General features: G+C 38.1%; 1 protein-coding gene across 1 annotated transcript; it reads left to right on the top strand.

Annotated features, from left to right (window-relative positions):
- The first annotated feature begins 234 nt into the window (after window positions 1-234).
- On the top strand, window positions 235-10,898 carry LOC140228612 (cilia-and flagella-associated protein 96-like). The gene is made up of 8 exons (XM_072308853.1): window positions 235-371; window positions 1,642-1,885; window positions 2,435-2,654; window positions 3,362-3,499; window positions 4,084-4,159; window positions 4,857-5,036; window positions 5,411-5,586; window positions 8,200-10,898. The coding sequence occupies exons 2-8, from the start codon at window positions 1,789-1,791 to the stop codon at window positions 8,243-8,245; spliced, it is 933 nt and encodes a 310-aa protein (XP_072164954.1). The 5' UTR covers window positions 235-371; window positions 1,642-1,788; the 3' UTR covers window positions 8,246-10,898.
- The last annotated feature ends 703 nt before the right edge of the window (window positions 10,899-11,601 follow it).

Genomic DNA, 11,601 nt, shown 5'->3' with positions numbered 1-11,601 from the left:
TCGTAAGCAAAGTATGCAAGCAAAGTAAAGCAAAGTATGCTTGATACTTTTATTAGTTTGATAGAACGCCCTCTCTGACAGACACTGGCCATTCTTGTACCGACCAGCTTCGCGTAGCTTAGCAACTTCGCTATTATGTGTGCTTTCGGGAATCACCTAGCTTTGCTATGTTTATGCACCTGTGTAGCGTGTGTGTATGATACCTTTGTGATTTACTCGTGATCCACAACACGTCACAACACTTGTGTGTTTGTTAGTGCGCCGAACAGTGAATGTGTGTTCGTATACTGTATACGGAGTGTGGGAAGAGCGTTTCCAACATCAAAAAACGTGATATCGGAAGACAAAATTTAGAATAAACGACTAATTTGGTAAGTTCTGATTTTTCTGTTTCCTGTAATAATACACTTCTATTAGCTCCTACGAAAGAAGTAAACTCTCTGGTCTCGTGTCTGCACGTGCATGTGAAATTTACCAAGCAGAAATTTGGTAAATGTCAAGTTTCAAAAAGTGTTCGGAAGTGGCAATACGCCTCAAAGTCACATGCCTAATGTTACACTGCTCTGGCTAGTGGCAGTGGGATGTGGTATCCAAGTCGGCATTGCCCCTACTCTACTGTTAGACAATCTAACCGTTCAAACATGCATAGCAGAGCGGTACTTTCACATCACTGTACTCTGTATTTTTTTAGCATGTTGCATGCTGGATGTGTTTACTACTAAACATGATTTCTATATTAAAAACAGTTAATAATGTACAGTTTGAGTAGCCTAGCCTGTAGGCCTAGGTCTAGTCTAGTGCGGTCTAGATAGGATGTGAGTTTGTAGAAACTAGAATGTCGCGATCCCTGTGATGACCCCGTGCCGTGGGTGGGTTATCTAACGTTAGACTAACTGTTGGAGGAATAGTAATAGAGCCTAACATTTCTGTTAGTGGTAGTAAACATTCTGCCTTCACCTGTTACAATTCCAATTAGATAGGGCCTACATAATTGATGATGCATGTAAGTGATGTTAGCCTTTGATAGGAGCTTCTCCATGAACCATATAAGAATTAATCTATTGTCTACTTTATTTAAACTTTTGTTGGAATATTTAAACTTTAAAGTGAAAACGTAGTTCTGGTATTGGTAAGCAAGAGTTTGAGAACCCGTCTTGCACAATTTCGTTAATTTTGTATGCACGCCAAAAAGGTTCTTTGATGCGCGCTTTGTACCAACTCGGCCCATAACTGCGACCGGCAAGAACGCGAAGCACTCCCATAGTACAACACTGTACAATTCAGAGGGACAACTCGGGACATGCTCGGCCCTGCCATCAAAGTGAGGCCGAGTTGTCCCCGAGTCCGAGTTAGCCTGACCCCGATTGTGTGAGTTCTGAGATACAAACCTTTTTGGTTAATATTTCACTTTTCTGTCGTTACCCAGTGAATATCTTGTTATTACAGCGTCATTTCACACATTTCTTAGGCATACATGTACATTTCGGAGCGAAATTTGACAATTGTGCAGGCGTATGGTCTACCAGAACTATGTTTTACCTTTAAATCTAAATGCAAATGGCCTGCATGCATGTTCATGTACATTGTGTATAGTACTGTTATAAGTTTCATGTGATTTGGGATCTGATTTTCTGTCCACAGAGGGCTTTTTTTTTTTTTTAAGACGAGCAACACCAAGACACATCCACAGCAGCAGTTCTGGTCACACAAGTCGAGAATTCATCATTGACAGTAAATAATTTCACGAGACCAAAGTAGCCAGAAAAGGGTATTAAGCAAGACGACATCATGGCTGGCGGAGGAAAAACAGACATGGAGAGAATCGGTCTCTTCCAAGAGATGGGATATGTGTCGATTGGCGACAGATACGTCCCACCTGGATCAAGTAAGAATAATTTGTAATAAAAGTATGAAGTATCTCATTAAATTATGAACGCAGAGTTGATTTTTGCTTTTTATTGGATTTCTGATTTCCCTTTGGATATTAATATTCATGAATTTCATATCACAGTTCTCTGTGCATGTAAATGGTGTACAGAAAAAAGTATTTTATTTCATTTAAAAAAAAAAGAATCTAAAGAATGTATGGAAAATTTGTTTTAATTTTCATCTCTGATGTGCATCATTGCAAACTTTTCATTGTAGATCTGGGATAATTTTCAATACCCAATTTCACCATACTTCATGATAATTTGCTGTAAAGTTGTTAATTATCAGAACTGTTATTTTGATATAATAACCCTCGGTGTATATGAATAATATATGACTCAATCTTTTACTCTTGCTGACTTGACAATGACTTCTGTACATGTATTGTATCTTTTATGTAAACATTGTTTAATTTTGTAGATCTGGTGGAGTTAGATTACGTTTACGTACACTTGGTTGACCATTAAATTGCTCTTTTGTTTATCCCTGTGATCACAATCAACAGAGCCCTTCAATGAAGCAGCCCACAAGGCAAAGCAAATGTTACCAGGAGGTAGCAAGACCAGGTCGGCACTCCAGGCGGGCTATTTTGACGAGAAGTTTAACAGAGTCTTTGAGTCGGAAGCCTACAGCGACGCTGTGAAGAGGAGAAGGCAGGACCGGCTGAAAGAGAGCAACAAGAATATTGGGAAGGCCTTCCTCCCTAGCAGCGGCGACAAGAAACCGTAAGCTTTTTTAGTAGTAATAGTACCACCTATTGATACCCAATATATTTCGCGAGTCTAAATTTTCGCAAATCGGGAATAGCCGATGATTTCGTGAGTGGTTAGATTCCCGACCGTCAAGTCCTGTACTGAACGGAGAAATGTACATGCATATGTCACATCCACATCGGAATCAGAGTCAATATTTTCGTGTGTCTTTAATTTCGCGAATAGCACCTGACTCGCGAAATTCGTGAAAATAAAAACCTCGTGAAATATTTGCCGTATACAGTAATGGTTTTGTCATTGTTCAATCAGAATACAAGTTGCTGCAAAAATGTAAAAGCTAGTATGGACTTTAAATGTAGCATTTCATTTTTCATGATGTTTTGATTGGTACATAACTGATGCATTATGAGAAAAATGTGTGTTGTGATAGTTGAATGGAAGTGCTGGCATGGTAAACCCTATTTCAGCATTCATTAAGGAAGGGAAAAACTCATTCACATATGAACAAACTTAAAACCGTGGTGAAACACTCAAAGTGCCATTTTTGTGGGTCAGTTTTCATGAGATTGCGGACTCCACTACATGCATCAAATTGACAAGATGTTCATGTACTTTTGCAGCATCAGTTTTTCAGACATTGGTAACATTTGTCTCCTCTCTTCATAACATCATGCTCCTTTCATGCACTCACTGTATTTGATGTAACTTGATGTTCACAGGAGCGGACTGGGCAACCACTATGGCACACTCTCGGGGCCCGTTCCTGCCTTCAGTCCCGTGGGCAAAGGAGCCAAGGGCCATAAGGCAGCTGGAAGAAATGTCATCACTAATCCCGGAAAGAAGGGCACAGGTTTTGGGTGCGTTTCTGTCGTTTACTGAAATTTGTTCATGACATAATGAATAATCTATCCTCCTTTTCCATCCCCCCCCCCATTTTCTTCTCTCTTTATAAATAAAAATTCTAAGTACCCCAAATCTTCAACTTGAATACTTGTTCGTATTGGACATGTACTTGAGGAATTGTCAATATACTTTGTTTTGTCCTACTTTACAGTTTAATATGGTCAATGTTCTCTATCAAATGGATAATTTTGTGTAATATCAGAATAAAATTTTGATTGAAGGAATACATTTGTGCAGTGGTGTAAATATGTGTAACATGTATTTATATTAGGAGTGCCAGCCATGTATGCCACATGTGTTTTATGAAAAAGCAGATCCATTTACAAGGGATATTCACCAGTCACCACTTACTATATAAGGATGTTGTTAAAACAGCTCAAGCAAGAAATAAAGCTGTCAAACTGTAGGATTTTATTTTCACAAGAGAAACAACAAGGATTGTTTTGTTTTTTTTTTTCACAATGCTTTTTGCTTAAAAAAACAAAGAACACATAGAAACCTGCATCACGCAAATTTATGATTTGTTTTGGTATTTCAGCTATCCCGGATTGACGCTTGGAAAAGGCTATCAGTATTCTTCAAACCCATATGACAAGGGCAAGGAGTTGAGAAGAGTAAGTACCATTCACAAAATCATCTTTATCATTGCATTTTAATACTCTGTTTTTTTACCCTATGGATGTGCGTATCGACTACTCCCAATATATTCTTCTTGCATATTACCAGCGAAGAGTTTTAAAATTTTGTTTCACTTCCATAGGTGTCCATTTTAAGGTTGTGTCTCTGGAAAGCAGGAGGAATGTAGATGAACACTCAGTTGTGGAGTATCAAACTGCATACTTTACAGGCCTCATAGCAGGCAAACTCATTTTCAGTTATGCCCCACTTCACATGGGTTACATTTCTGTGGACTTATCTTTTGATTTTCCTCTCTGCGTTTCAGGCCACACGCAATTCTAAAATTGTGTTACACTGCCGTATGTGTGTATGTATGTATATATGTAAACAATGTATTGTAAACTCCTGTAAACAGCAAGACAGAGTGACAGAAGAAAAAGTTCCTGTAGTAGCCAACTTTGCTTTACGATATGTGTGTGTGATGAACATCAATTCAAAACACTCGCAGCATTTAAGATGTTTGACTTCTTAAAGTATTTTGTCTTATTGGAAGCTTCCTAGAAGACTTCTGTAAGTTTCTTTTTCTTTATCTGTATCATGTTGATATGTTGGAAGCACCCCGGGCAAATATGTAACATCCATATTTGAGATCAGGAATGAAAACATCAAAACCTTGTCCTGCCTGTTCCACAGAAACACCTTGAGCAGCACAAGGCAGCCTTGAAGGGTGGTGCTTTTCGCCTCAACATGCATCCCAAGTCATACTTTGACCAGAACCCCTACGCCAGCGACAGACCGCTGCCCCCGCTCAAGGCAAAGATCAGCACCAAAAAGGATGTGAAACCCTTCAGGCCCAGCCATCCAGCCAAGGAGGTAAGTCACCATGGAAACAGTCAGGATATCGATTATCATTGGTTATATCGTGACACTTTGCCAACAATGCATGTTTTGGATGATTTGATTAGAACAGATTGTGCTCTAACTTTGATGTCATTACACTGGATCACTTGCTCTCAAAGAATGAATATAGGAAGATTTGATGTGCAACATTCCACAATCATTTGGAGTTGCCGTGAAAGGAGATCAGCCCACTGTGTTAATTGTAAATTGAGCTTGTAAACACCACTGCAGTCTAATTCCATACAAGAAATTGTCTACCCATCAGTCGTTCAGAAGACTTATTGAAGTGTATGGGATGACAGAGAAGTAGTTTGTCACAAATTTGTTAATTTTTTTCATCCATGTAGATCGCTGGAATGAAGGCTGGAACCTTTGACCCCTACCCATCACACTCCAATGACCCTTACCGACCCAAGGCAAAGAAGGGTCCTCCTCCAACCAACAGCAGCGGAAAGATCTTCACACCGTCCCCTGGACCAAAGTCGGCACCGACATCCTCCATCATCAATCAAAATGTTATCAGGTAAATACAGCACCAATATCTTACACAATGTCACAAAAGCACCAAATAAATCTAAACCATTTTCATACATGGTAATATGATGTTGTGCATATATTCATGAAGGAGCTGTTGGCTTTCACCATCACCCACATTCAGTATGTAGACTCTTCAATAGATGATAGTAAACAGCCTTCCTCGTTCTGCCATTCTGAATTCCTCCCAGATCAAGGCTGTCTGTAGTCTCTGGCAACTTCTTGTATATGTACAGTGAAACCCCGTTATAACGAGTTCGGTTATAACGAGGAACCGCTTATAACGAGGTGATCGCGTCGGTCCCGTTTTCCTTTGCGTGTAAACCTATGGCAGAACGAATCGGTTATAACGAGCTCGGTTATAACGAGATTCCGGTTATAACGAGGACAATTTCGGTAAATCATGATAAAGAAAAACATAAGCATTTTGATCGGATATAACGAGGTTCCATTTCTTGATCAAATTGCCGCTTTCAAACACGCGACAAATGAAACATTGAAAACCGAAATCTCGCTATCCACGTCTTTTCCCGTTTTGCAGAGAACCGTTCCTTCCATGTTTTCTTCTAAATCATGCGATAAGACACAGGAATGCCTTCCGATGGTCCTACTTAATTATTAAACATAATCATTCGATTTTCTTTTTCGCGAGAAACGAGTGCGTGATAAGAGGTCAGACCACAGCGCAACGAGAAAAAAAAAAAAGATAACGCATTCAAAAACTTTTCATGTAGCGACAATTGTGACCAAAAATGGACAACTGGAATGCGTGTGCAACTCATCATTATACCCTTTCCAATTTTAGTTCCGACTTCCAGTTCTTTTGCTGGTTTTGAGCAAATATGAGTTTGGATGATTAATGCCGAAATAATAAAATCATCGCCCCGATCCCGCCGGGTGACAGTAGCGTTAAAATAGTTGAGTAACGCATGTTAACCTACTTAATCGGTGTTCAGAAAAAGAAACAAACGCATTCAACAGTTCAAGAACGGATGTACAAAACGTGAAGAGATTTTCGGAAGAAAATAAAGAACGCATTTTTAATCCTTTCGAGCGCAACGATCATACATTGTATAAAATTACAGCCAAATGATTCATGAAATTATCGAATTCCCGCTGGGCACCAACAGCGTAAAATACCTCGCAAATTAGCGGTAAACAACGCACGTATGTTACTTTGAAATCATCGCGATCTCGCCAGGTGACAGTAGCGTAAAAAAAGTTGAATGACGCATGTTAACCTAAATCAGAAAAAGAAACAAACGCATTTATTAGTTTGAATAGATCTGGGTTTGTTCATTATCACAATTTTAACACTGCATTTCACAATGGTGATTTTTTTTCTTTCTTTCGGAATGGTCTACAAGGTACAGAATTGCGTAAAAAGGATGACAACCTCCCACATTCAATCCTGTCGCATATTTTTCAAGAACGGTCGTACAAAACGCGAAGAGATTTTCGGAAGAAAATGAAGAACGCATTTTTTATCCATTTGGGCGCAACGATCATACATTGTACAAGATTACAGCCGAAATGATTCATGAAAACATCGCATTCCCGCTAGGCACCAACAGCGTAAAAATACCCCGCAAGTTACGGTAAACAAGGCCTGTATGTTACTCTATATATTTGCGCTGGTGTTTATTAGAAAAAGCTTAACAAACAAGAATTACAATAAAGAATTAACTTATCATTTCAGCCCCTATTTCTTCGTCTAATTCACAAATAATTTCCCTTTATTCTCTCAATAATAACGCTCAATAATTGTGTAATAACAACGCAAAGGATATGTTCTTAAGTTTTATTGATGGGTATATGACGTCATGCTTATGTTTTTCTTTGTTTTTGATGCGTACGGTTATAACGAGGTACCGGTTATAACGAGGTAATATCGCCGGTCCCACGGACCTCGTTATAACGGGGTTTCACTGTACAAGATTACAACAAAAAAATAGGGGGCGCTATTACATCTTGTAACTGGAGCCATTATCATTGTGTGTGTGTGTGCGAACGTGAAAGTGAAAGTAAAAAGTTAAAAAAGATTATTACTGATGAACATTTGTAGTTTCTTTTTGTATTTCAAATGGAATCGACAAAGAATAAGAAACCAACTGAAATTGGATTGAAATGACACAAATAATAAAAGTGATGGCAATTTTCAATGCCAGTGTATTATTTTACCAAGAATATCTGGGTATGATTTAAAAAAAAAACAACCCAAAACAAAGTCATGTGTTTGGGATGTTTCGACACAGTAACATTGAAATTCTGATTTTGACATTGTGCAGTAAAATACTTTGTCTTGGTACAGTAACATTGTCAAGATGCCCAGAACAGACAAGGATTACTGAACAATGATTTCACAGTTAATGTAATACAGCCGCCTACTGTATGTGATGTCAATGAATACAATCCATGTTGTACTATTTATCAACCCATGCAATAAGTCAATACTCTCTTATTTTTTGGTCACTCTCCCTTTCATTCTCTCTGATAGAATACCTATTTGTAACTACCCTTTTTTGAAGAAAAAAAAAATCCTCAATAAAATTCTGCCAACAACTATCATGTTTCATGTTTGTGATGCATTTTCTCTTTTCAGGTCAATCAACAGCACAAACTTCAGGACGATAGGAACATTAGCGTGATCACTCCACATCCAGATACACAGACAAAGACTGTACTCCTCATAGGGTAAATGGAAAATTTGACCATGAAGAATGCCAACATCAAAGAAAGAAGAAGGAAAAATGAGACATCGGCTTCCCAAAAGTTGGACAAATTCAGTGGTACCCCCATCGATGCTGTATTCATTATGCGCTTGCTTTGGACACTTGTTGCAGCCTAAAGGGGCATTGTTCTTTGTCGAGGTTTCGAGTTTTGTCCCCAGCCGACATTTGATTGGCCTCCGGAGCGTGATGTGGAATCAACTTGTGTGCACAGCATGCTCAAAACTATTTGATGGCATCTGCAGAAACCCTTCCTTCTATGATGGAGAATTCTTGACTCTCATTGATACAATTTTTCTTTTTAAAAATTCTGTGTTCTCTCATTGCTCATGTTTTTTATGCAATTATGATGCCCTCAAAAGTACAAATGAAAATACAATGTACAGTGCATAGTTTAGCGCCTTGAACATTTGGGTTCAAATGACACCATAGAAAAAGCATTCATTTGGAATGTCGTTTTTGAACACTGTAATGTGCTTGTAGCAATACATGTATATTATTCACTGCATTACTAGTACATTGTAACTGTACGTTACTTCATGTGCATGAATTGTCTGTGGTAAGGGCTATTATATTCCTATGCATGCACCCATTTTGGTTGTGCTTCTTCCATTTGCAATCATGACAACATAAATAGCCCACTTTCACTTTCTTGCGCAGAAAAAGAGTGATCATGGTGAAATAGATTATTGTAAATAGCAAATATTTTTTTGTGTGTACAATGTATATTGAAGGTTATGCTAATTTGGATTTGTCGTGGGCTGTGGGTCAATTATTATTTGAGTATGATGTCTCGTGTTCAGCTTGCCTATTAAATGCATGAGAACAGACAGAAATACAGCCCCTGTTTTATAGAGATACACTGGACTACTATATTTTTGTATCATGTCTTAATGGCAAACTGTGGATTTAACATAAACACACCACCAACACTTCATTATGGTGCACACCAACACCAAAGAACAGGAACAGTGCTGTAGATCAGTGCTATGTAGTTCACATCGGGTTTAGCAAGATGTTATCACATCATGAAAACAGACGTTCCCGTACAATGTAAATGAAAATGTTTTTGGAATTCAAATGCAGGTACAGTCGTGTGGTTAAGTGTTGATTAGGAGGAATTTCATTAGTTTTGAAAATTTGCTATTCAAATGCAGTGTGGTTTCCATAAGTTAATGTTGGCCTGCAGAGCGTCTTGTTTTAAGTGGCAAGTGAAAACAATCTATTCAATTAGTCAATGGTGTCTTACTAGAACATCATTGAAGATCAATTTAGATATATCTGGGTACACAAACTGAATTGACTGGGACTCACAAATTAGTAATATGGTGAAACTATGAGAATCATTTATGAGTTACATCCATTAGCATGAAGTGAAGACTTGATAAACTTGCAACAAACACACATCAGCGATAATGTGCTGTGTAAAATGCACTGGAAATGAAAATTGTGTCTAAAAACAAAACAAAAACATGGACATTGAATTGGACAGTAATCTCTGTATGCCCTAATGGAAAACTGGATCTCAGTGCTTGGTTTTTTTGTTTGTTTGTTTGTAAACTGATTGATTCATATTGTGTACAGTGAATGTTGAGGATATGCAGTGACTACAAGAGTGCTATACGTCTCAACCAAAACATACATCATATATGTGTTTGAGGTGGCAACAGAACAAGCGTAACTTCAGAGTCAGCATACATTAGCTGGAAAGAAAATAGTTTATTCCAAAGTCCATGAGGATCACAGAATCGAGGGTAGAAAATTATTTCTACAAATATTGCAATGTACAGTACACATGTAACACTAGCTGTCCATCAACATAAGGGAGTTCACGTTTAGCGCATGGCTCATTTCACCCCTAAACCATAGACTTTCAAATGACATGGAGAGGTCTTTGCGATGAAGCAGTCTATGTTGAATCATGCCATCTTTGTAATCAATGTAAATGAAATGCAAGAACAGCTTTTGTTGAACGTTGCTAATGAATCACATTCACCTGTATGTTTTAACAAGTGTGAAACACATCATAGCATCACATTTCTGGTCCACATTTGCCCAAGGATTCTTTCTCGTTTTTGTTTTTTACCTCAATGGCAAATATACAAACATTGCCCTTTGACCTTGATTTTGCACATGAGCAAATAACAAATGTAAACTCCTTTATACTGTATGAGCTGAAATTTTCGCAGTGGTTTTATTTTCACGAATTTCGCGAATCGCCTTTGAACCGCGAAAATAACAACACACGAAAATAACAACGTGCAAATAAAAAGTTCACTTAGACCCTCGCAACCGCGAAATTAACAACACACGAAAATGTCCTCCAAGTAGCAATTCGCGAAAATATCTGTACGCGAAAATTTCAGCTCGTACACTACTTATGATAAGTATTGACTTCATGCATTCCAGCTCTTGGCATTTTCATCCCGAAGATAATTGCTACATACCTTCTCATACAAAAATGTGCTGCTTGCTAGTTTGTATATCTATTAGTATATTATGTAATGCTGCCAAACTGCAGCATGGGGAAACTCTATCCGTTGCGTAAGAATCTTGTGAATAAATCTTTGTATCTACACACATGTCAATTTGATATCTTATTATTTACAGTCACATTCTGATCATTATTTGCACTAACAATATCACCTTTTAAATGAACCATTTAAATAGATCTTAAGAAAATGGAGAGAATGTATAAATATGTTAAACATACATTAATACTAAAGGGTACACAGCTCTCTAAATTTGGAATATACTGTACATGTAAACACAACTGACAGAAAAATATACAGCCTGTAACAGAGAAATGGACTACAGAAGACAGTTACATTGTAGTGCTGAAAGTACATGAAGCTTAAGCCAGGGTTAGGGTGATAAGCATTATCATGGGCGGGCGCCGGGCACCGGGTGCCATGCATTTGCCATACGCGTACGCGCATGGGACACTGCAGCAATGGCAGATTTTGCTGCCAGGCTGGATTGGTCTATAATGATACTCTGAACTGTAATGAGTGGATTGTATACATGTGTAGCTCCAGGAGACTTCTGATCAATCTAACTATAAAATGCCACTTGATTGACCAAACATCATACTCTGCTTTCTCACAAACAACCATAAAAGTCTATTTTTAATAGAAATTATAAAAAAGAATATAAAACAAAACAAACACAATGAAGCTTTAGAGCTCTAAAAAGAAGCAATTATGCAGTAGGAAACGGAAGAAATGAGACATCTGTCGACGTGGTTAGCACACTTTGATTTTTCAGCTAACGAC

This window comes from Diadema setosum, chromosome 5 (genome assembly GCF_964275005.1).
Source record: "Diadema setosum chromosome 5, eeDiaSeto1, whole genome shotgun sequence".
In the NCBI taxonomy this organism is placed as follows: domain Eukaryota; kingdom Metazoa; phylum Echinodermata; class Echinoidea; order Diadematoida; family Diadematidae; genus Diadema; species Diadema setosum.
The sequence above is the reverse complement of the archived record's forward strand: the minus strand, read 5'-3'. Positions and strand labels throughout refer to the sequence as shown.